The 23,934-nt window shown below is 44.3% G+C and overlaps 1 protein-coding gene and 1 pseudogene across 1 annotated transcript; both read left to right on the top strand.

The window, feature by feature from the left end:
- The first annotated feature begins 6,706 nt into the window (after positions 1 to 6,706).
- LOC123041553 (NAC transcription factor 56-like) lies at positions 6,707 to 7,583 on the top strand (annotated as a pseudogene).
- Positions 7,584 to 21,610: 14,027 nt separating this feature from the next.
- On the top strand, positions 21,611 to 22,634 carry LOC123041552 (NAC transcription factor NAM-B2). Its single transcript, XM_044464149.1, has one exon. It carries the CDS (start codon positions 21,696 to 21,698, stop codon positions 22,308 to 22,310), a length of 615 nt encoding a protein of 204 aa, XP_044320084.1. The 5' UTR covers positions 21,611 to 21,695; the 3' UTR covers positions 22,311 to 22,634.
- The last annotated feature ends 1,300 nt before the right edge of the window (positions 22,635 to 23,934 follow it).

Raw genomic sequence — 23,934 nt, 5'->3', positions numbered from 1 at the left:
TCCGGTTCACATACCTCCTAGATAAAAATATCTATGTCAACTTGATGGGCATAATTTTTCATAAACACGAAATGCAACAACTAGTTTTAAAAGAGAATATACCACATCCGAATCATAACAAGGACGAGGGCCGACGGGGACGGATATCAAAACCATGGCACTATGTATAACAAACAACATACGAGTAAGATAATTATACGAGTAACTATATATCCAAATCACACAAACATCAATTTGGTAATGTAAAACATTCATGAACAAGAGCCTCACCACAAGGTGGTGCCGGCAACGGGACGGTGCGGGCGATCGACAGTGGTTACGACGGAGATTTAGAAGGCACTAAGTAAACCACACCTACATATGCAAACTAAGTGTTATTTTTGACCTCAGATTGCATATAAATCAAATACTAGCAAATATAATTCCTCCCAAATTAATCACTATACAAAGCATTGCAAGAGCTAATCTAGCAATGAGAGTTGAAAGGACAAAGTTGCTAACCTTTTGTGATCATTTGAATGGATGGGGGCCTTCAAATCTTGACAAATTTTGGGCAAAATTTGTGAGGAGCACGAGGAAGAGAGGGGAAGAACAGAGGAAGTGAGGGGAAAGGGGAAGAAAAGAGTGGCTCGGGTGGACGAAGGGTTTATGTACGTCGACCTTTAGTACCGGTTCGTGACACGAACCGGTACTAAAGGTGCTGGAGGGGCCCCAGACTGACAACACCCTGCCACCACTCTCTTTAGTACCGGTTCGTGGCACGAACCGGTGCTAAAGGTTCGCCACGAACCGGTACTAATGAGAACGGCCGGCTAGCCGTTGGAACCGGTACTAATGGACACATTAGTGCCGGCTCAAAATCAAACCGGCACTAATGTGTCTCATATTAGGTCCTTTTTCTACTAGTGACATCCTTCTTTGCATCGTACGTACTCTCGGGCAATTCGTTGTCCTTTGGAATCATCTTCTTTAACATTATCAGCAACTTTCCAAATCCCTTGTCAGATACACCATTCTCCGCCTTTCATTGCAGCAATTCTAGTGTGGTGCCCGGCTTTTTCTTGTCAGCTTCACAATTTGGGTACAACGATTTCTTGTGATCCTCTAATATGTGCTGCAACTTCAGCCTCTCCTTTTCACTGGCGCAGTTTCTCTTTGCATCGGCAATGGCCCGCCCAAGATCATCAACGGGCTCATCTGATGCCTCTTTTTCAGCTTCTTCCCGCATTGCCGGCTCAGCTTCTTCCCCCATTGTTGTACCATCGTATTCAGGGAACCCATGGCTAGGATAGCTGTCGTCGTACTCTTCTTCTTCATTGTCTTCCATCATAACCCCTCTTTCTCCATGCTTGGTCCAAGCATTATAGTGGGGCATGAAACCGGACTCAAACAGGTGGACGTTAATGATTTTTGACTTAGAGTAATTCTGATCATTCTTACAGCTAGCACATGGACAACACATAAAACCATCCGCCCGCTTGTTTGCCTTAGCCGCGGGCAGAAAAGTATGCATGCCATTAACGAACTGGGGAGAGCATCTGTCATCGTACATCCATTACCGACTCATCTTTATTACACAACACCGAAAAGACCAAATTAATACAAGTTCATTCATAAAGTTCATACACACTTATTCTCATAAAACAACATACAAACTCTCTAGCTAAAGTGTTTAAATTCAACAACAAATGCGATCAAGATCACAACTAAGGTAACAATTGATCCAACAACATAATGATACCAAGCCTCACTATCAATGGCATATTTTCAAATCTTTCTAATCTTCAAGCGCATTTTCTACACCTTGATCTTGTGATCATTGACGACATTGGAAACATACAACTCTGTTTTATCTTGTCTTCTTCAATTCTTTTCAATTTTATTCAAATACTTGTTTTATTTTTCAACTAAATCTAACCTCTCGAGAAGAGGGTCGGTTGGAATTTTCGGTTCACATACCTCCTAGATAAAAATATCTATGTCAACTTGATGGGCATAATTTGTCATAAACACGAAATGCAACAAATAGTTATAAAAGAGAATATACCATATTCGAATCATAAACCGAACGAGAGGCGACGGGGACGGATATCAAAACCATGTCACTATGTATAACAAACAACGTCCGGGTAAGAAAATTATACAAGTAACTATATATCTAAATCACACAAACATGATTTTTTATATAAAAAAGATAAGAACAAGAGGCTCGCCAAGGTGGTGCCGGCGACTGGATGGTGCGGACGATCGACGGTGGTTAGGATGGGGACGGGAAGACACTAAGTAAACCACACCTACATATGCAAACTAAGAGTTAATTTGAGCTCAAATTGCATATAAATCAAATAAACTACCACATATAATTACTCCCAAACTAAAACCCACAAATCAGTATACTTATAAAGCATTGGAAGAGCTAATCTAGCAATGAGAGATGGAAGGACAAAGTTTCTAAGCTTTGTGATCACTTGGATGGATGGGGGGCCTTCAAATCTTGACAAATTTTGGCAAAAATAAAGGATGAGCTCGAGCAATGGGGAAGAACAGAGGAGAGGAAGGAATGAAAGGGGAAAACAGAGAGAAATGGGCTCAGGCTCGACGAAGGGTTTATATAGAGGCTTCTTTAGTCCCGATTAGTTATATGAACCGGGACTAAAGGTGCATCTCTAATACCTGTTCGTGCCACGAACAGGGACTAAAAGTGTTGATGGGGCCCTAGTCTGCCACCAGCCTGCCGCCACCTCTTTAGTCCCGGATCGTGGCACGAACCGGTACTAGAGATTCACACGAATATGAACTAATGAGTGCCGCCCGCCTAGCCGTTGAAACCGGCACTAATGGATTGAACCGAGACTAATGAGGTGAACATAAGTTCATTTTTCTACTAGTGAGTTATAATAGTAGCGCTTTTTATTTGGGCCGCGCTACTGCTATTTGTATAGCAATAATGGGCGTGTTGTCCCCGCGATGCTGTTAAATAGCAGTAGCGCCTGGTTTTAACCAGCGCTACTGATAATCCTCTGTGTATAAGGTTTTTCCTAGTGTGCGTTGGCACTGTGCACTTACGCCCAGCCACACCATAAGTCTTCTTCCTTTTTCTTTTTCTTTTTTATTTCTTTTATTTATTTATTGTATTTATTTTAGCCACTAAATAGATTTAGTTAAATATGAAACCTACCATATAATTATAATGCAATGTTTTGAGAAGGCACAAAAGGTTTCAGGCCATTTGTAAACATTTATATTTGGGCTTATGTTTAATTGACTTAAATAGTTGCTCTTGGTCCACTCTAAATATTTCTAGGGGCGTTTTGGGAATTCAAACAAGGTTGGTTTCTTCATGAAAATCACTTTGGGGTGATTTAGATTATTACCATCATTTTTGTTTTACTGTTTGAAGAAATAATATTTTTACTTGTAATTGGAGTTTGAATTTGAGTTTGATTTGGGACAAGTGGCATGCATTATTACAAAACATGATGACATGGAAATAATTAAGGGGAGATCACTTTAGCTTAATTACAGGGATGTTACAATGAGCTGGACATTCTCCTCGGCAACAGAGAGGCACGACGAGATATAGATTACCATGGGAGCGAGGTGGACCGGTGAACGGATATAGTGTAGCTGTTGATTTATCGGTTGTTGATTGTTTTGTACTAGTTGACATGAATTTAATGATTTGCCAAAGATTGATTGTTGATTGATTTGTACCAATTGATCTGAATTAATTGGTTGCCAAATATACCAAAGATTTATTAGGTTACCGCAGATTGATCCAAATTTATTTGTAACGATTAACGCGAATTTAATGGGTTGCCAAAGATAGCAGAAGATTGGCTGTTGTTGGATTTGTACAGGTTAATCTAAATTTAATATGTTGCCAAAAATACGAAAGATTTATTAGGTTACTGGTGACTACCTTATATGGCCGGTCACATGAAAACCGTGTGATGCCGTGTGGGGATGGATCATTTTTGGAAATTGGGGTACAATTTTTGTAATTCTTGATCTTTTTTTTTTGTTTTGATGAACATTTTCGAAATGCATGATTATTTTTCTAATACATGTTTTTTTGAATCGGTGAACATTTTGGAATCGAAGTTTGTTTGCAATTCACAATTATTTTTTGAATTTTGTGAATGTTCAAAAATTCAGGTCCAATTTTTGAATTTGTGAACATTTTTTGAATCGAAAAATATTTCTTTAAAATCATGACCTTTTTTATTTCTAGAACATTTTTAAAGTTCATGAATATTTATTGAATATGCAAACATTTGTTTTAATCACAAACATTTTCTTGAATCAGGGAATTTTTAATGATTTTATAATTATTTTTCCAAATTCTTGATTTTTAGAATTTCAGAACTTTTATGAAATCCCGAATTATTTAAATCAGAAAAATAGCACCAAATTGGAAAAGAAAAAAGAAAAAGAAAAAAAATGAAAAAAGGGTACCATGTAGATATGACAGCCCGAAAGGGCACATTGGGTAAGAGATGCGGGTGCGCGTTGCCCCTCCTCCCAGCATGCATCGCACAAAATAGGACCTCCTCAAGAACTGCCTCCCCCATGTGAACTCATATCTGCAACATTTCACGGCGAATAGCAGCCCTACGAACGCGTAGAGTTGGGCTGGTCCAAAAGTGGAAGCGTTATGCAAAATTCCATAAATTATTGTGCTCGCTATTGGTCAAACACATGACCTCCAGCTCTCACGTGCACGAGCCTAGCCAGTGACTGGATCGAGCAAAATTTCGTTACTAATGAGTAGCGCGGAGTCTTAAGAACTACAAACATCCATAGATTTGAAGGTTTTTTGAAAAATTTGAACATATTTTTTCTGTGAAAAAATCAATACTTTTTGAAATATGGACATTTTTTTGAAAACACATATTTTGAAAATAGGAACACATTTTAAATTCTGAAGAAATTTGAATTATTTTGATTATTTTTGAAATTACAAACAAATTTTGTACTAAATCGAGGACATCCGATCGAAATTCCCCTCACGGGCAGCCCAGGTCCATACTCCCAAATGTTGACCAAGGCCCACCAGCCACCAGCCCAGCCTACGCGTCACTCGGTCAAAATCGGGGACAGTCGAGCAAATCTATCGACTAGATCGCGCCTGGGAGTTTCAACATCCATAAAGTTGTCAATCCATCTTTAACGAACTTGTTGTATTCGTATCAAAGTTACTGGCTGGTAACTTTGGTACTAAGGCAACTTCATATAAAAAATTGGCGACACCATTCAGGAAAAAAAACCGTCAATACTTATCAACATATAGTCTAATTAAAATGATCTCGTCGAAACAAAGCGGATCATGAAGATAGAACATAAATCTGAGTAATGGTCTGAGAGAGATTTTATTTTGAAGTTTCAAAAGTAACATTTAGAGCGTTGACGTCATTGATTTTGCCGCCAATAGACGCATGCATATTGTTGGAGAATCGTTCTTCTATATTTTGTGTCCCTTTAAAATTAGCATGTATGGTCTCACATGGGATAAAAATATGAAGTGTGATCATGCCGAGCTCATTTGACGCTGTCATGCTCCAAATATGGTCAATATTTTGTTGCTTGGTCATTGTTCCAGGAAAGATTAAATCAAGGCACCTTGTGTCCGAAAGTAATGGGGATTTCTCAACAACTAACTCAAGCCGCCGCCCGTACAAGGTACTCCGTTCCGTCTGAAGAAACAAATCACCTTTCATCAATTGTCCGAAAGCCATGCGGATTTCCCAATACCTCACTGTTCTGTCGCCAGCATGCTTCCGCGTGCAAAGGCGTGGGAGGGGGGAGGGGGGTAGTTGCTACGTCATCATCGACCTAAAAAACTTCACTTAACCACATGTGCCTCCCTCACTTCTCTACAAATTGTGAGACTCGTTTCTCTTGAAATTTCGGGACTAAAACATGCTCAGGTGTTCCGAAGCCTAAATCACCATCCCTCTTTATATTAGGAATATTTGTAGACTCTAATCTGTTGCCATTTGTTTGGGCCAAGCACGGTTGTGCAACAAATCCGATTGCACAATCCTAATCAATTGGCCCATCAAATTTTGTTCTAATTGAGCACATGTTATCACCGACCGAATTAGGGACGCGGATTTTTAGAGCTCAGGTTTCTGGACACCTCTTATCCTTACCCTGCAACATTGCTTTGAGATCCGTACTAGACAACTAACTTTGTACATTAGATTTTCTCTTTTTTGTTTCTTCAAAATAAAACAACATATGAACTTCAAACTTTGCAAGACACCAAAATGTTCTAACTAGAATGTGAGAAAAAACTTTCAGATTTTTTTGTCAAACATAAATATACGAAATTAGTTTTTTTGTATTAAAAAATGTACTTTTTAGTATTTATATTGCACGAAAAATTCTGAAAGTTTTTTTCCCACATTCTAGTAAGAATGTTTTGTTGAGCTGCCAAGTTTGAAGTTCATATGTTGTTCTATATGGGAGAAACAAAAAAGACAAATGTATTCGCACGAATCGCGATGCAAAAATGAGTGGCTAGATAAGGGGGTGTCCCAAAGCCTATGCTCTACAAAATATTTTCCACCGAATTAGACACCCTCTATCTACTGTGCCATCTGTACTTGGCTTCTGGAACCTTCCTGTCATTAATGCCAACACATCTACAAAAGCAGGAGCAGGTCCTCCCAATCTGAGTTATCCCAGGGCATAATCGAACTCTCTCTCTCTCTCTCAGATCCACTGAACATTTTGAGTCGCCCACAGCATCTACCTCTCTAGGCTACAACTTCGGTATCGGTCGGCGATGGCGAACCCTAATCTGACAGCCGGCTGCGTGTTCCAACCCACCGGCCGTGAGCTCATCGACCACTACCTCGTCCCCAGGGCGGGGCTCGGCGGTGACTTCTTCCCCGGCTTCATCGAGGAGGGTGTGGATGTCTTGTCCTTGCCCCCGCGTGAGCTCCTCTTCCGGCAAAACCACATAAGGGATTACGGCGAGGTATGGGGCTTCTTCTTCGCGGCAAAGCCCGCCGGCGAGAGGTGCCCGACGCCGGGCGCGGGCGGGTGCTGGGTGTAGTATGGCACGGAGAAGCCGTACTACGGCGGCGAGGGCGGCCGGGAGGCAGTGGCGTTCAGGCGCAGGTTCGCGTACCGCTACACGTGGAAGGGCGGGGCGGTATGCTCGCCGACGCGCTGGCTGATGAAGGAGTACCGGCTCAACAGGGACGCGGCCGCCTTCCGCCGCGCGCATCCTGACCCCGAGGCGTCGGACGTCGTCTTCGTGGTCCACAAGGTCTACCGGAAGCCGGTGCTCCCCCCGCCTGCCGACAGCAGCTCCAGCGAGGAGGAGGAGGGTTCCGAGCGCTCCATGGTGTTGAAGAGGAGGCGGCGGTAGAATTATGCATCTGCATGTTGATTTCTTCAGAGTTGTTGTGTCTCTACTTCGTTTCATTTCAGTTGTGGATTGTGCGCTCGATCTAGTTGAGGTAGATTGGTTGGTCTGTTTCGTTCGAAGTACAATGTAGTCAGCCTCCCTCGCAGCATCTGCCAGAATAGTTCGGAGGTTTTATCGCCATTTCATTTTATGATTTATGTTTTATGTGGACGTGAGTCTTGGTCTGATGTCTTCCCATGTGTACTCCCTCCGTTCCTAAATATAAGTCTTTGTAGAGATTTCATTATGGACTACATACAAAGCAAAATGGATGAATCAACACTCTAAAATGCATCTGCATACATCCGTATGTGGTTCATAGTAGAATCTCTCCAAAGACTTATATTTAGGAACGGAGGGAGTATAAGTTTAGATTTTATTATCTGTCTTTATGGTCCGCTTTGTTTTCGAATAATTGGAATTGGAGTAGTATATTTAGGAGTAATGGTTACTACTCCAGTTTCAGTTTCAAAATGGTTGGAGAGAGAGATATCAGTTTGAATACCACTACAGTTTCAGTTTTACTAGTATTTAGGAGTAACGGTTTTCAGTTTCAGTCACAGCAATCAAGCTAAAGATGTCTTCACATCTGAATAATTGGAAGCTAAGCTTCGGATGACTTTGCTGGACATAAGCACCATATTAGTATATATAAGCTGTAATGCTCATGCATCTGTGACTTACCTAACAGATTTTAAACCAACAAATAATTAGTATATCCGGTCGTCAGGTCGCGCGGGGACTGTTGCTGAAGCGACTTCTAATGAAGCTTGGATCAAAGATATCAATGGTGAGATCAACATTCACCCTTTCCTGCAGGTGGTTACCTTCTGGAAACTATTTCTTAAACCCCGACGATCCATGGCGTTGAAGATAAGTGGACCTGGAATTGGGATTCAAAAGGAGTTTTTAGGTAAAGTTAGTATATAGTGCTTATTTCACTGCGGCTATCAATTGAAGTACGGATTGCACAGAAGACAATCCTAAGCGCCGTTGAAATGCAAACTTTTTCTTTGGCTCGTCGTCGTGTTTGCCAAGAGGGATTTCGCACGTACATAATGATACTTATTGTTTTCAGGGAGATGAAGTCTCTACATAGGAAGTGGCTCATTTCGATCATTTAGAGCTCTCAGTGCTGCAATGGGCAAATCTAAGTGAAATCATTCCCTCGACTTCCCTTCCAATCCATGATGGTGGTAGCCTGGTAGGTGGCCAAGTCTATAACTCATGGCACAAAGAGTAAGGCTTTAAGTTCCTTGGTGTCTCATGGCACAAAGAGTAAGGCTTTAAGTTCCTTGGTGTCTCTAGTCTAGAGCATATGGCTAGAGAGGCGAACAATAGGGTTTTTTTTTGCGGGGAACAAGAGGGCTTTCAACAACACATACTTGCCATTGCGAAGAGTCATCGATCAGTCTATATCATTCAACCTTCACGAGTAGTTGTTTAGAGAAAAAAACAGGGTTGGTTACAGAAAAGTTGTAATCGCCTAATCATAGTGCCGAAACATGTATATAGATGTGAAAATTGGTACTCCCTTATTTTGTTCAGTGCACATACAAATTTAGAATCATTTGCCCTTCTGTAAATTGGACTGAACTGAGACACTAGTAGTAGATGTTATTTTTGTTTGAACTAGCCTAGTAGTAGATGTCAATGCTACTGACTGGAATTTTGGGTAATCATTGCAAGGATATGCCAGTTTCAGTTTATAAGCCTATGTTCATGATCCAGGGGGCTAAGTTTGTGCTAGTCATTTCACTCCAGAGCTTAGCTCGTTTCAAAAAAAAAAAACCTACAAAGCTTAGCCTTGTCAAGTAGATCTTGTAGCACTTGCATTTGCCCAGTAGCTAGTTTCCCCTTCCAATAGCAGTAGATCATGGGGCCATGGCCGAGGCCGACAAACGAGTTTGCATTTCAAATAACTTGTTGAGTATAATAACCATACTTGTAGAAACCGTAATATTCATGGATATGTGACTTGCCATCCTGACATCAAATGATATATTTCTTGAAAACTTTCGCAAATGAATATTGTGCTACGTTCCAAGCAACGTTTTGGCTGCGCCTTCCAGCCATACACTGTCTGGCCCAGCAATGTTTGGCTGCGTCTTTTCCAATGAAACACTGTCTCGCTCTGCTGTGCATGTTCCACAACCCCGTGCGGTTTTGGGGGCGGACCCCGCTTTTGCATGCGTTTGTGCATGGTGTGCAATTGGCACCGATTCTGCTGCTAGCTACCCTCGTCCACGCCAAGACGCACCCGGTGCAGTGCCTTTGCCGATACCAAGGCCAAGTGTGTTCTCCTACGCCACCTTGCCATTCTACAAGAAGACGAGCCGCTTACTGCTGAGAGTCTGGCCAAGTACTCCAAGCTGTTTGAACAGCCCCTTGCGGAGGACGTCGTCCAGGCGTTCGCGATTACTACGGGGAGATAGAGTGGGAACATCCTGAACCCGTCGGCATATGAACCCATTTTTCAAAAAAGCATTTTAAACGCGTTTTAAAATGTCAAAAATTTCAAAACAAATTAAATACATACATCTTCGCGTGCATGTGTACACGGCACAATTTTTTGTGAAAAATCTCTTCTTATTTTGCCTCTGCGAAAAAGAGAAATTTCAGTGTTGTTGAATACCTTTCTATGATGCATTTTTGTCTTTGCACATGCCCAAGAAAACTTGTTTTCCCGTGAAACTTTCTGCGCGCACATAAAATGTGAACATGTATGCGTGAACATTTTCCAGAATTTTTTGGCATGTAGTAATGAGTTTTTCAAAGTGGGTTAATCCATTTAGTTTCAGGGTGGGGCATGCCTAACACCGTGCTTTCCAGGTTGCACCCAACCCCTGTCAGCTTCCTTTTTTGCATAAGCCAAAGAAAAAGTAGTTTTCCCGTGAAACTTTCTGTGCGCACATAGAATGTGTAGATGTTTGCGTGAAACTTTTTTAAATTTTTTTGGCATTTAGTAATGAGGTTTCCAAAGTGGGTTAATACATGTACTTTTCGGGTGGGACATGCCTAGCACCGTGCTTTCCAGGCTGCCCCCTCCCCCATCCCCCATTGGACCCATCCTTGGTCTTTGTGCGATTTTCTAAAATGTTCGTGGTCTTAATTGTCTTGCCAAACACGTTGTTGTTCATTTTGTTATATCTGCTACCTCTCCTACTGTGATTTGTCTCAAGGAGACCAGACTGGACCTCATTGTGCTGCTCACAGGGATCGAGACGTTGGGCCCGAGCTAGGACTTCTTCCTCCCCACGATTGGCACCCGGGAAGGCATTCTTCTCGCCTGGCAGCGCTCGGCGGTGTCTATCTCCAATCCCACCATTGGCTTCCACCACATTACGGCTCTTGTCTCTATCGTCGACTGGAAGGCGCACTCATGGTTAACTGGGGTTTATGGCCCTCAAGGCAAAGATGACAAGTTGCAGTTCCTGGCAGACCCTCAGGATGTCAGGGTGTTGTGTGCTGTTATGTGGCTGCTTGGCGGTGACGTCAACTTAATCACTTCATGTGCTAACAAGAACAATAACTGTCTCAACCGTCGCACCTCTGGCCGGCTCATGATGGAGCACGTGATCTTAGCCGACCGGCGATGGTGGGGCTTCCTTCCCGGGCAACCTGTGAACCAGATTTGCCCACATAAACTTCTCCACTACCAGCTGGTCGAGCTCCTCAGCGCGGACAGCCGACGTGAATCACTTCCCCATGGTTTTGTTTATCGTCTGACTGCTTCGGCCCGCGATCGTCGGCAACCCTCTTCTGTTTTTGCTTTGCAACCGGTCGCCAGAGCAGCGTATTGTGCAAGTCCGTCCCTGGCCACCCTTGGATTTGGCCATCTCGACGGACGCGGATGATTAAGGCGGAAGGTTGTGTGAGTTGTAGATGTGTGGTAATGGCAGAGGATGCAAGTAGGCGAATGCATGAGGATGAAGATGAAGGAGAAATTACCTTATCGCTCCCTCTTTATAGCCGCCGCTATAAAACTGAATGGGCGGGCCTCATGGCATGACACGTGCCCCACGTCCTCCATGGTTTCCCTTTTCGTGAGATGTGGGCGTGCGAATTCAGGCATTATCATCATGACATCACACGACGAATGGGTTCCCTCAAGGGTCCACGAGCCTATTTTGACAAGACCGGGTGGGGTCTGGCTGTGATGATTCAGCCACTAGAGACCTGAAGTCAGAGCTTAGACCGCGTAGCCTCGGCCTCCATGGAGCTCTGCATTGTAGCCGAGCCCGCAACGGAAGGCGTTCCCGGAGCCCTTGCAGTGAGCAAACTCGCATATGTCTTCAAGGTCGAGCTCCCAGGAAGAAATCCTGACATCCAGACGAGGAGTTCCCCTGGGTTCTCGAAGACCGAAGAAATCTAACCCCAGACAAGCTCCAGGGCTACCGACGGTGCGATGCACCGAGGGTGGATTCTTCGCAGGGAGCCTGGCAGCAGACCTGCCAAGGGACCTAGGAGGCGAGCCACGCAGCTAGCAATAGCAAGGTGCCCGAAGGAATGGGTAGGCGTTTGAGGATCATCTTATCCCCCAAGCCAGCATGGTAGTAGCCGTGATTGGATCTCCCTCTTTTGAAACTATATATAGCCCTCAACTTGCATATAAGGAGAGGGCTACAGGGCTCTCATTCCCATATATTCCCGTAGACTAGACTCTCGGTAACAATCTCATCTCCCTCACTATAATCCCTCGCCCCAGGTACACCTACCATGAATAATAACTCAAAGCATGACGTAGGGTGTTACTCCTTAATGGAGGCCCGAATCAGGGTAAAACCCCTATGCTACCTCCGATCTGGTACATCCAGCCACGTTCACCACCCTACCAATGGTACTGACTAGATTATGCATCATCAAAGTTGGTCAACTCCAGTACCCAGATGGGGAGAGACAACAACGATGAAGAACAGACTGGTGTTGGCCTGGGAGCTGGCGGCGCGCCGAAAGGAACAAGAATGCGATGCACGGTGAGCGGCTGCTGCTGGGGAAGGTGTGCAGCACGCGGACAGGGGTCCGATGGCGCTAGGGTCTGCAGATCGTGTCGTCTCTCACGATTGAGGCAAGCAGAGTGTGCAAGAGGGAGGAGGCAACCGTGCGACACATACCCAAACAAACGCCTCCCAATAGCCACAACGCCTAGGCCCACACTCCCACACGCCGACCAAAGCCCACTCAACCTGCCCCGGTGAAAACTGAGGCCACCAGCCAAATTGAATGCTTCGATCGCTCCTGGAAGATTGTACCCCATGGAGCTTAGTGATTTAGGGGATGTGTATATTTTGAAAAAAGAAAACCATCCATAAAGTTGTCAACCCATGTTTAATGAACTTCTTGTTGTATTGCTATCAAAGTTGCCACCTGGTAACTTTGGTACTAAGAGAGAGAATCATGTGATACAGGCTCATAGGTGCACCCGTGATACGGGCTTCCGGGATGTCGGATCTCAAATCCAACGGCATCTAAGGAGCTGTTGTACTTGTGTGCATTTTTTGGGGTCCTGGAGGGCTTTTTTGCAAAAATATTCATCATCTTAGGTGCTCCCGTAGCACCAGATATTTTCCCTTTGTACTAAGGCAACTTCATAGAAAAATTTGACGACACCCTTTTGGAAGAAAGGAAAAATGCCAAAACTTAACAACATAGGGTCTAGTTTTGATGATCTCGGCCAAACAACTGGCCATGGAGATAGATCGTAAATCCGAATAACTCTTTGAGAGAGATATCATTTCGAAGTTTCAAATAACATTTAGGGCGCCGACGTCATTGCTTTTATCACCCTTAGATGCATGGGCGAAACTTCCACTATATTTTTTACCCCTTTAAAATTAGCATGTATGGTCTCACATGGATAAAAATGTGGAGTGTGATCATGTTGAGCTCATCTAGGGTTGTCATGCTCCAAATATGGTCAATATTTTTTTTCTAGGTTACTATTTGAGGAAAGATTAAACCAAGACAAATATGTTCAACAAGCACCTCAAGCCGCCGCCTATCAGAGGTACTCCGCTCCTTCCGAAGACAAAAATCACCTCATTAATTGTCCAAAAGCCATGTGAATTTGCAGAAACTCACGCCTACTTGCTTCCGAGGCTTATGGGTTATTGCCACGCCAAAAACAACCTCAAAAACTTCATTTAGCCAAAGGTGCATGCGTGGGACTTTCACACGACGGTTTTTCTCCGGTCATTCTTGTGGTACAGAAAGAAAAAAAAACAGAGTTGCGAGGGAGGATGGAAGAAGTGTGGAGCGGAATGGAAAACCTTTCTTTTTTAGATAGGAAGAGATAGATATAGAACTATAGATATAGAGATGGAGATTTTTTTTTCTAAAACATCCATAAAGCTGTCGTTCCATGTTTGCCACCTAGTAACTTTTCTACTAAGCCAACTTCATAGAAAAAAATTATGACACATGTGAAAGATAAAAACGTTGAAGCTCAATATAGGGTCTAGTTTCAATGATCTCATCGAAACAAAGCGTACCATGGAGATGCCTGGAAAATGGTTTGAGAGATATCACATTTTGAAGCTTAAAAAATAACATGTAGAGCACCGACGTCGTTGATTTTGTCGCTATATGTTTGCCCCTTTAAAAATTAGCATATATGGTCTCACGTGAAATAGAAAATGTGGAGTGTAATCATGCCGAGCTCATCTAGCACTGCCATGCTCAATATGGTCAATATTTGTTGCTTGGTTATTGTTTGAGGAAAGATTAAACCAAGGCAAATATGTTCGACAAGCACCTCTCCCGATCCGTCGCCCATACAAGGTACGTCGTTCCTTCGAAAGACACCTAAGGAACGACACCTAAACTCTTCATCAACCGTCCGAATCCCATGCGGATTTGGCAACACGCCTACTTGCTTCCAGGGCTTATGCATTGTTGCTACCCCACAAGTAAGCTCAAAAACTTCATTTCCTCTGAGGTGCTTCTCTCAATTATCTGAATTTGGGACATAGGGAATGTTGTGGCATTCCGAAGCCTAGATCACCCTCCCTCCCTTACCAGTAGAAGTAACATTCAGAGCGCCGAAATCATTGCTTTGTTGAATAGATAAATGCATATTAATGGCGAATCGTTCCACTATATTTTTTTGTCTCTTTAAAATTAGTATGTATGGTCTCATATGGGATAAAAATGTGGAGTGTGATCATGCTGAGCTCATCTAGCGTTGTCATGCTCCAAATATAGTCAATATTTGTTGTTTGGTTGTTGTTCGAGGACAGATTAAATCAACGCAAATATGTTTGACAATCACCTCTCGTAACCGCCGCCAGTGTAAGGTACTTTGTTCCTTCCGAAAACACAAATCACCTCTCAACTGTCCGAAAGCCATGCGGATTTGCCAACAACTTACTCTTCTGCCGCCTACTTTCTTCGGAAAAGCAACCTTAAAAACTCCATTTAGCCAGAGGCGTGCCTCTCTCAATTCTATGGAAATTTTGGGACTCAAGAAATGCTAAGGTGTTCTGAAGCCTAGTTCACCCTGCCTCTCTTATATTAGGAAAATTTCTTGGACTCTAATCCAATGCCATTTTTTTTGGGCCAAGCACGGTTGTGAAACAAAGCCGGGACGTGACCGAAAAAGGCCATTCAGTCTGACCATGTTTTCAGATTGGACGCTCTTGATCAAATGGACCATCAAATTTTGTTCGAATTGAGCACACGTGACCGAATTTGACATCCCCTATCTAGTGTGCCATCTGTACTTGGCTTCTGGAACCTACTCTGCCAACTCATGATGTCGGCCCATCTACAAAAGGAGGAGCAGGTTCCCCCGGATCCACCCTAAAGGAGTTTTTTCGGCAAAGTTAGTATACAGTGCTTATTTCACTGCGGCAATCAATTGCAGTACGGATTGCACCATAAGGCAATTCTGGGCACCGTTGAGATGCAAACTTTTTCTTTGGCTCATTGTCGTGTTTGGACGGCAGACCATCCTGCCAAGAGGGATTTAGCACATAATGATACTTCTTGTTTCTGTACCTCTACACAGGAGGCAGCTCATTTCGATCAGTTGGAGCTCGGTGCTGCAATGGGCAAATCTGAGCGAGAACGTTCCCTCGGCTTCCTTTCCCATGATGGTGGCAGGAAGCCAGGTCGAGAACTCATAGCACAAAGAGAAAGGCTTATATTCCTTGGTGTCTCTAATCATCTGGAGCATATGGTGAGAGAGGAACAAGAGGGTTTTTCAACAACACATACTTGCCTTTGTGAAGAGTCATCAGTCAGTTTAAAACCGATGCTTGGCAATGGGCTGTCACAGGTTATGGTCGTTTCATATTATGATTTAGATTTTATGTGGACGTTTGTCTTGGTCGTCTCCTCCCATGTTTGGGTTGTTCTTAGCTTTGTTACGGTCATCTAGTTCGGGAAATAAGGTTGAGTTATGTAATTACAATATTTTAAAAAAACTGGCAGGATAGTTCAGGAGGTATATCCTTCAACCTTCAGGAGTAGTTGTTTAGAGAGAGAAAATTAGGGTTCGTTACAGAAAAGTTGTAATCACCTAATCATAGTGCCGAAACTTGTAAATATGTGAAAATTCCTTATTTTATTTAGTGCACATACAAATTTAGAATCATTTGCCTTTCTGCAAATTGGACTGAACTGAGACACTAGTAGTAGATGTTATTTTTGTTTGAACTATAGACTAGTAGTACAATAACCATACTTGCATAAGCCGTCATATTCATGTATATCTGTGACCCTGCCATCCTCACTTCAGTTGATATATATTTTAAAAAATGATTCCACAACTATAGTGTAGAAACAATATTTGCTACTACTATACCTCACAAGCAACGTTTTAGCTGTTTCTTCCAACTAAACACTGTCTGGCCCCAGCAACGTCTTGGTTGCATCTTTTCCAGCCAAACATTGCTGCATGGCCCCCATGCGGCTTCGGTGGTGGACCCCGCTTTGCATGTGTTTGCGCGTGGCGTGCAAATTTGCACCCTTGCCATTGCTAGCTACCCCTTCTACGCCTAGACGCAGCCGGTGCATTACTTTTACCGATACTAAGGCCAAGCGTATTCTACGACAGTCATTCTTCAAGAAGACAAACTGCTTACTGTTAAGAGTCTGGCCAAGTACTCCACGCTGTTTGAACATCCCCTTGCGGAGGACGTTGTCCAGGCGTTTGCAGATTACTATGGGTGAGATAGAGTGGGAAAGTCTTGAACTCATGGGCATATGAACCCACTTTCAAAAATGCGTTTTAAACGCGTTTTAAAATGTTAAAAAAAAACAAAACAAATGCATACATCTACGCACACATGTGTATGCAGCACAAAGTTTTGTGAAAAAAGTCACTTTTTATTTTGCCTCTGTGAAAAAGACAAACTTCAGTGCTTCTAAAAGCGTTCCACGATGCATTTTTTGTCTTTTTTGCACATGTCAAAGGAAAAGTTGTTTTTCCGCGAAACTTTATGCGTGCACATAGAATGTGAAGATGTATGCGTGAAACTTTTTCAGAGTTTTTTGGCATTTAGAATGAGTTTTCCAAAGTAGGTTCATCCATTTACTTTCCGGGTTGGACATACCTAACACCGTGCTTTCCAGGCTGCACCACACCACTGCCAATGTTCGGACTATCGTAGATTAGTGTCGTGCCCCCTCCCCCATCCCCCATTGGACACATCCTTGGTCTTTATGGAGTGCTTCATGTGATTTGTTGGAATGTTCGCGGTTTTAATTGCCCTACCAAACACGCTACCGTTCGTCCTATTATTTACGTTGCCTCTCCTATTGTGATTTGTCGCAAAGAGATCAAACTGAACCTTGTCGTGCTGCCCACGGTGATCAAGACGTTGGCCCAAGCTTTCAGGACTTCTTCTTCCTACCCACGATTGGCACCTGGGAAGGCATTATTCTCGCCTGGCAGCGCTCAGCAGTGTCCATCTCCAGTCCCATCATTGTCTTGCACCACATTACAGCTCTCGTCTCTGGTGAACCTGTACTCGTTGTTGACTATGGTTTATGGCCCTCAAGGCAACGACGACAAGTTGCAGTTCCTGGTAGACCTCTGGGATGCAGGGTGTTGTGTGCTGGTCCGTGGCTACTTGGCGGCGACTTCAACTTAATCACTTCATGTGTTGGCAACAACAATAACCATATCAATCACCGCACTTCTCTCCGAAGAACTCCTGATGAAGCACGTGCTCTTCGGCGGCTGACGCTGGTGGGGCTTCCTTCTCGAGCATCCTGTGGACCAGATCTGCCGGGGTACACTTCTTCACCACCAATTGGTCGAGCTCCTCAGCGCGGAAGGATGACGAAAACCACTTCCTCGTGGTTTCATTCGCCGCATGAGGCTACTTTAGCTTGCGGGTCGCGGCCATCGGCGGCCCTCTTCCATTTTCGCTTCGCGGCCACGGTCGCCTAAGCGGCGTATTGCATGAGTCCGTCCCTGGCCATTCTTGGATTTTTGCTATCTTGATGGATGCAGAGGATTAAGGCTGAAGGTTGTGCGAGCTATAGATTTGTGGTAATAGCAGAGGATGCAAGGAGGCGAATGCGTGAGGATGAATATGAAAGGAGGGGAAGGAGAAATTACCTTTTCTTCCCTGCTTTATGGCTGCCGCAATAAAACTGAACAGTCGGGCCTCACGGTGTGACAAGCGCCCCACATCCTCTGCGGTTTCCCATTCCGGGAGATGTGGGTGTGCGAATTCAGCCATTATCATCTATGAGCTTGTTTGACAAGACAACACAGGCCTGGTTGTGATGATTCAATCAACCGGAGACTTGACATCATAGCTCAGAACACGGGGCCTCGGCCTTCAGCGAGCTCCATGCCACAGTCGAGCCCGCAGTGGAAAGCATTCGCGGTGAACAGGCCCGCAGACGTCTTCAAGGTCGAGCTCCCAGAAAGAGGTCCTGACATCCAACACAAAGACGAGGAGTTTGCATGGGTTCTCAAAGACCAAAGAGCTCCAACCCCACACAAGCTCGGGGGCTACTAAAGGTGTGATAAACCGAGGGTGCCTTCTCCATAGGGAGCACGACAGCAGACCTGCCAAGGGGCCCAGGAGGCCGACCACATAGCTAGAAAATAGGAAGGTGCCCGAAGGAATGGGTATGATTCCAAGGATCATCTTGCCCTCCAAGCCAGCATGGCGGCAACCATGATTGGATCTCCCTCTTGTAAAACTATAGCCCTCACCGTGCATATAAGGAGAGGTCTACAAGGCTCTCATTGTGATGTACTCTCATAGACTAGACTCTCGGTAGCAATCTCATCTCCGCCACTGTAATCCCTCGTCCAAGGTCACTCACCATGAATAAGAACTCAAAGCATGACATAGGGTATTACTCCTCACTAGAGGCCTGAATCAGGGTAAAACCCATGTGCGACCTCCGGTATGGTACATACAACCACGTTCACCACCCCACCGAGGGTACTGACCAGATTATGCGCCGCTAGAGCTTATCAAGTCCAGCACCCAACGGGGACAGCCAACGCTGACGAAAAATAGGCAGGTGTTGGCCTGGGAGCTAGCGGCGCCCGACAGGAACAAGAAGGTGATGCACAGTGAGCGACAGTGTGCGATGCGTGGATGGGAGGTTTCAGAGGCGCTAGGGTCTGTAGACCGTGTCATCTCTCGTACTTGATGCAAGCAGAGTGTGGAAGAGGAAGGCAACCGTGCGACACGTACCAAAACAAACCCCTCCCAATGGCCACAATGCTTAGGCCCACACCCCCACACGCCCGACCAAAGGGGCCCACTCAACGCGCCTGCCCGGTCAAAATCAAGACCACTAGCGAAATCGGCCGCCTCGATCACTCCTGGGAGATTTTGTCCCATGGAGCTTAGTGATTTAGGAGATCCGTATATTTTGAAGAAGGAAAGCCATCCATAAAGGTGTCAACCCATGTTTAATGAACTTGTTGTTGTATTAGTATCAAAGTTTCCACTTTGTAATTTTGGTACTAAGGCAACTTCATAGAAAAATTTGGTGACACTTTTGGACGAAAGAAAAAACATCAAAGCTTAACAACATATGGGTCTAGTTTTGATGATCTTGTCTAAACAGCAGGCCATGGAGATAGATTGTAAATCTGAATAATGGTTCGAGAGATATATCATTTTGAAGTTTCAAAATAACATTAAGAGCGCTGGCGTCATTGATGCCTGTGTGTAACGTTCCACTATATTTTTACCTTTATAATTAGCATGTATGGTCGCACAGGGATAAAAATGTGCAGTGTGATCATGTAGAGCTCATCTAGCATTGTCATGCTCCAAATATGGCAATATTTTTTGCTTGGTTACTATTCGAGGAAAGATTAAGCCAAGAAAAATATGTTCGACAAGCACCTCAAGCTGCCGCCTGTCGGAGGTACTCCGCTCCTTCCCAAGACACAAATCACATCTTCATTAACTGTCCGATTGCCATGCGGATTCGGCAACGACTCAGGCCTACTTGCTTCCGAGACTTATGGGTTATTGCCACACCAAAAGCAACCTCAAAAACTTCATTTACCCAGAGGTGCATGAGTGGGGCTTTCACACGATGAATTTTCTCTGGTCTTTCTCGTGGTACCGAAACAATACGGTGGTGCGAGGGAGGATGGAAGAAGTGTGGAGCGGAACGGAAAACATTTCCCTTTTTTAGATAGGAAGAGACATATATAGATATAGATATAAAAGTTAGATATAGAGATAGAGATGCTTTTTAAAACATCCATAAAGTTTTCGTTCTATGTTTGCCGCCTAGTAACTTTGCTACTAAGCCAACTTCATAGGAAAACAAATTATGACACATGTGAAATATATAAACGTCGATGTTCAACAACATAGGGTCTAGTTTCAATGATCTCGTCGAAACAAAGGGGACCATGGATATGCACAAAAAATCGTTTGAGAGATATATCATTTTGAAGCTTAAAAAATTACATTTAGAGCGCCGACGTCAATGATTTTGTCGCTATATGTTTGTCCCTTTAAAATTAGCATGTATGATCTCACATGGAATAAAAAAATATGAAGTGTGATCATACCGAGCTTATCTAGCACTACCATGCTCAATATGGTCAATATTTGTTGTTTGGTTATTGTTTGAGGAAATATAAACCAAGGCAAATATGTTCGACGTGCACCTCTCCCGACCCGCCGCCCATACGAGGTACCCTGTTCCTACCAAAGACAGATAACCTCTTCATCAACTGTCCGAAACCCATGCGGATTTGGCAATAACCCACACCTACTTGCTTCCGGGGCTTATGGGTTGTTGCTACGCTAAAAGCAAGCTCAAAAATTTCATTTAATTAGAGGTGCCTCTCTCAATTATCTAAATTAGGACCTAGGGAATGTTGCGGCGTTTCGAAGCCTAGATCACCCTCCCTCTTTCACTAGTAGAAGTAACATTTAGAGCGCCGACATCATTGCTTTGTCAGATAGATGCATACATATCGATGGTGAATCGTTCCGCTGTTTTTTATCTCTTTAAAATTAGCATGTATGGTCTCGTGGAATGTCCTCATGCCAAGCTCATCTAGCGCTGTCGTGCTCTAGATATAGTCAATATTTGTTGCTTGGTTATTGTTCGGCAACAAATTAAATCAACGCACATATGTTTGACAGTCAACTCTCATAAGCCGCCACCCTTTTAAGGTACTTTGTTCCTTCCGAAAACACAAATCACCTCTTCATCAACTGTCCGAAAGCCATGCGGATTTGACAACAACTTACTCTTCTGCCGCCTACTTGCTTCGGGAGGGGGAGGGGTGCTATGTCAAAAGCAACCTTACTAACTTCATTTAGCCAGAGGCGTGCCTCTCTCAATTCTCCGGAAATTTTGGGACTCAAGAAATGCTAAGGTGTTTCGAAGCCTAGATCACCCTGCTCTCTTATATTAGAAAAATTTTGTGGACTCTAATCCGGTGCCATTTGTTTTGGGCCAAGCACGGTTGTGAAACAAACCGGCGGGACAAGACCGAAAAAGGCCACTCGGTCTGACCTGTTTTCAGATTGGACACTCTTGATCAAATGGGCCATCAAATTTTGTTCGAATTGAGTACACGCGACCGAATTTGACATCCCCTATCTGGTGTGCCATCTGTACTTGCTTCTGGAACCTTCCCTGCCACTGCCAACTGCCATGATGCCATCCCATCTACTACAAAAGGAGGAGCAGGCCCCCCGGATCTGAGTTCTCCCATGGCATAATCGAACTCTCTGATCCACCCAACATTTCCCGTCGCCCACAGAACCTACCCCTCCTAGCTAGGCTACAACTTCAGCATCGGTCGGCGATGGCTAATCTGGCAGAAGCTGGCTACGTGTTCCAACCCACCGGCCGTGAGCTCGTCGGCCACTACCTCATGCCCAGGGCGGGGCTCGGCGGCTTCTTCCTCCCCGGCGTCATCGAGGAGGGCGTGGACGTCTTGTCCTTGCGCCCACGCGCGCTCTCCTTCTCGGAAAACCACAGGAGGGATTACGGCGAGGTATGGGGCTTCTTCTTCGCGGCAAAGCCCGCCGGCGAGACGTGCCCGACGCCCGGGTGCTGGGTGCAGTACGGCCAGGAGAAGGCGTACTACGGCGGCGAGGGCGGCCGGGAGGCAGTGGCGTTCCGGCGCAGGTTCGCGTACCGCTACTCGTGGAGGGACGGGGAGGTAATATCGCCGACGCGCTGGCGGATGAAGGAGTACCGGCTCAACAGGAACGCGGCCGCCTTCCGCCGCGCGCACCCGGGCCCCGTGCCGGCGGACGTCGTCTTCGTGGTCCACAAGGTCTACAGGAAGCCGCTGATCCCTCGGCCGCCGCCGCCGCCCGTCGACAGCAGCTCCAGCGAGGACGAGGGCTCCGAGAGCTACATCGTGTACCCGCGACTCGATGAGCTCATGCGGCGGTTAACGCTGGGGAACTAGGGCGACCAAGGGGCGGTGCTCCTCCTCCTGCAGGAGTAGCATTACGCCACAGCTGCATGTTGATTTCTTCAGCGTTGTTGTGTCTCTTGTGTTTTCAGTTCTTGATTGTGCGCTCGATCTAGTTGAGGCAGATTGGTTGTTGTAGTTCGTCGATCACTGTTTTCATCGTTTTGGAGTTTTCTTCTGTCGCTTAACATAGCTTTGGTCTTGTATGACTTTGCTATGTTTGTGTGTGTTGGTGTGGGTGTGTATCCTAGCTATGTAGAGGTTGTGATTGTGCTCATTGTGTTTGTATTTGGTTGATGCTTCATTTGAATCAATAAAACTCACCCTTTGTTCAAAAAATTGTGATCCATCCCCCTTGCAACATCTATCAGAACAGTTCAGAGGTTTTATACCTTTTAGAGAACTTACAGTTTTTTCTGCATATTTATTGTTCATACTAGAAAATTTGTAAGCACCAAATCATGTTGCAGAAATTCGGTGTCCGTTTCTTTGTAGATATATGAATTGGACAGAACTGTGAGGGTAAGGATAAGGGAAACTTCTCCATAAATGCTACTGGCTGGAATGTTATCAAGCTTACAATAATTGCTTCAGGGTTGCACGAGTTATTTTTGGCAGCACTTTGATGTGTTAGACTCAAGAGTCAAGACCTTCAAGTACAAAATATTGCTAGCCATTGCTCTCCAGTCTCCTAGAGCTTAGCCAAGTCAAGCAGATTTTGTAGCAATTGCATTTGCCAAGGAGTAATGGTTTAAATCAATAAATAATTAGTTCCTTTCTGACTTATATCTAAAATTATGTCCTTATGTAGCACATTCACCTTGCATAATTAATGTACTGCCAGAACAAAATTTCAGAAAACTGCCAGTATACTTCAGGAGGTATATCATTCGACCTTTAGGTAACCCTATGATTTTATTTGCTTATACTTGTTTAGAGATTATAATTTCATAGGGTTGGTCACAGAAAAGTTGTAATCACCTACGGCCCGAGAACGGATTCACCGCCGTATGGCTGACCGGCGATTACTAGCAATTCATGCTTTATGCAGGCGAGAAACAATCTATCAATTTCCATAATCACACCTATCATATGGAAGATGAGAAAACATTGACTTTGTAGTGTAGTATTCATAAAGTGATCACGAGGCCACCGATACCCTATGTGGATAGGATCATAGTGCGAAAATTTGTATAGATGTGACAATTGGTACTCCCTTATTTTGTTCAATGCACATACAAATTTAGAGTCGTTTTCCATTCTATAAATTGGACTGAACTGAAGCACTAGTAAATTTCAATGCTACGTACTGACTGGAATATTCATGATCCAGAGGACTAAATTTGTGCTAGTCAATTCAGTCCAGAGCCTAGCAATGACTGGTAGATCTTGTAGCACTTCATTTGCCGAACATTACTATTAATAGCAGCAGATCATGACGGAGGAACGTTTTCTGTGGAGGCCTCTTTTCTGTGTGTTCGAAACGAGCGGCACGCAAACGATTTTGCAGTCCAGATAACTTGCTGAATATGATCTCCACACTTGGATCCATCATCCATGTATCTGTGACTTACCATCCTACTGTTTTTTTGTTGGAGGAAAATGCTGTCCACAACAG

This window comes from Triticum aestivum, chromosome 2B, assembly GCF_018294505.1.
Source record: "Triticum aestivum cultivar Chinese Spring chromosome 2B, IWGSC CS RefSeq v2.1, whole genome shotgun sequence".
NCBI lineage: Eukaryota > Viridiplantae > Streptophyta > Magnoliopsida > Poales > Poaceae > Triticum > Triticum aestivum.
The sequence above is the reverse complement of the archived record's forward strand: the minus strand, read 5'-3'. Positions and strand labels throughout refer to the sequence as shown.

What these genes read in the sequence shown, in the direction of transcription:
- LOC123041552 (XM_044464149.1), top strand. Translation starts at nt 21,696, where the DNA reads ATGGCTAATCTGGCAGAAGCTGGCTACGTGTTCCAACCCACCGGCCGT.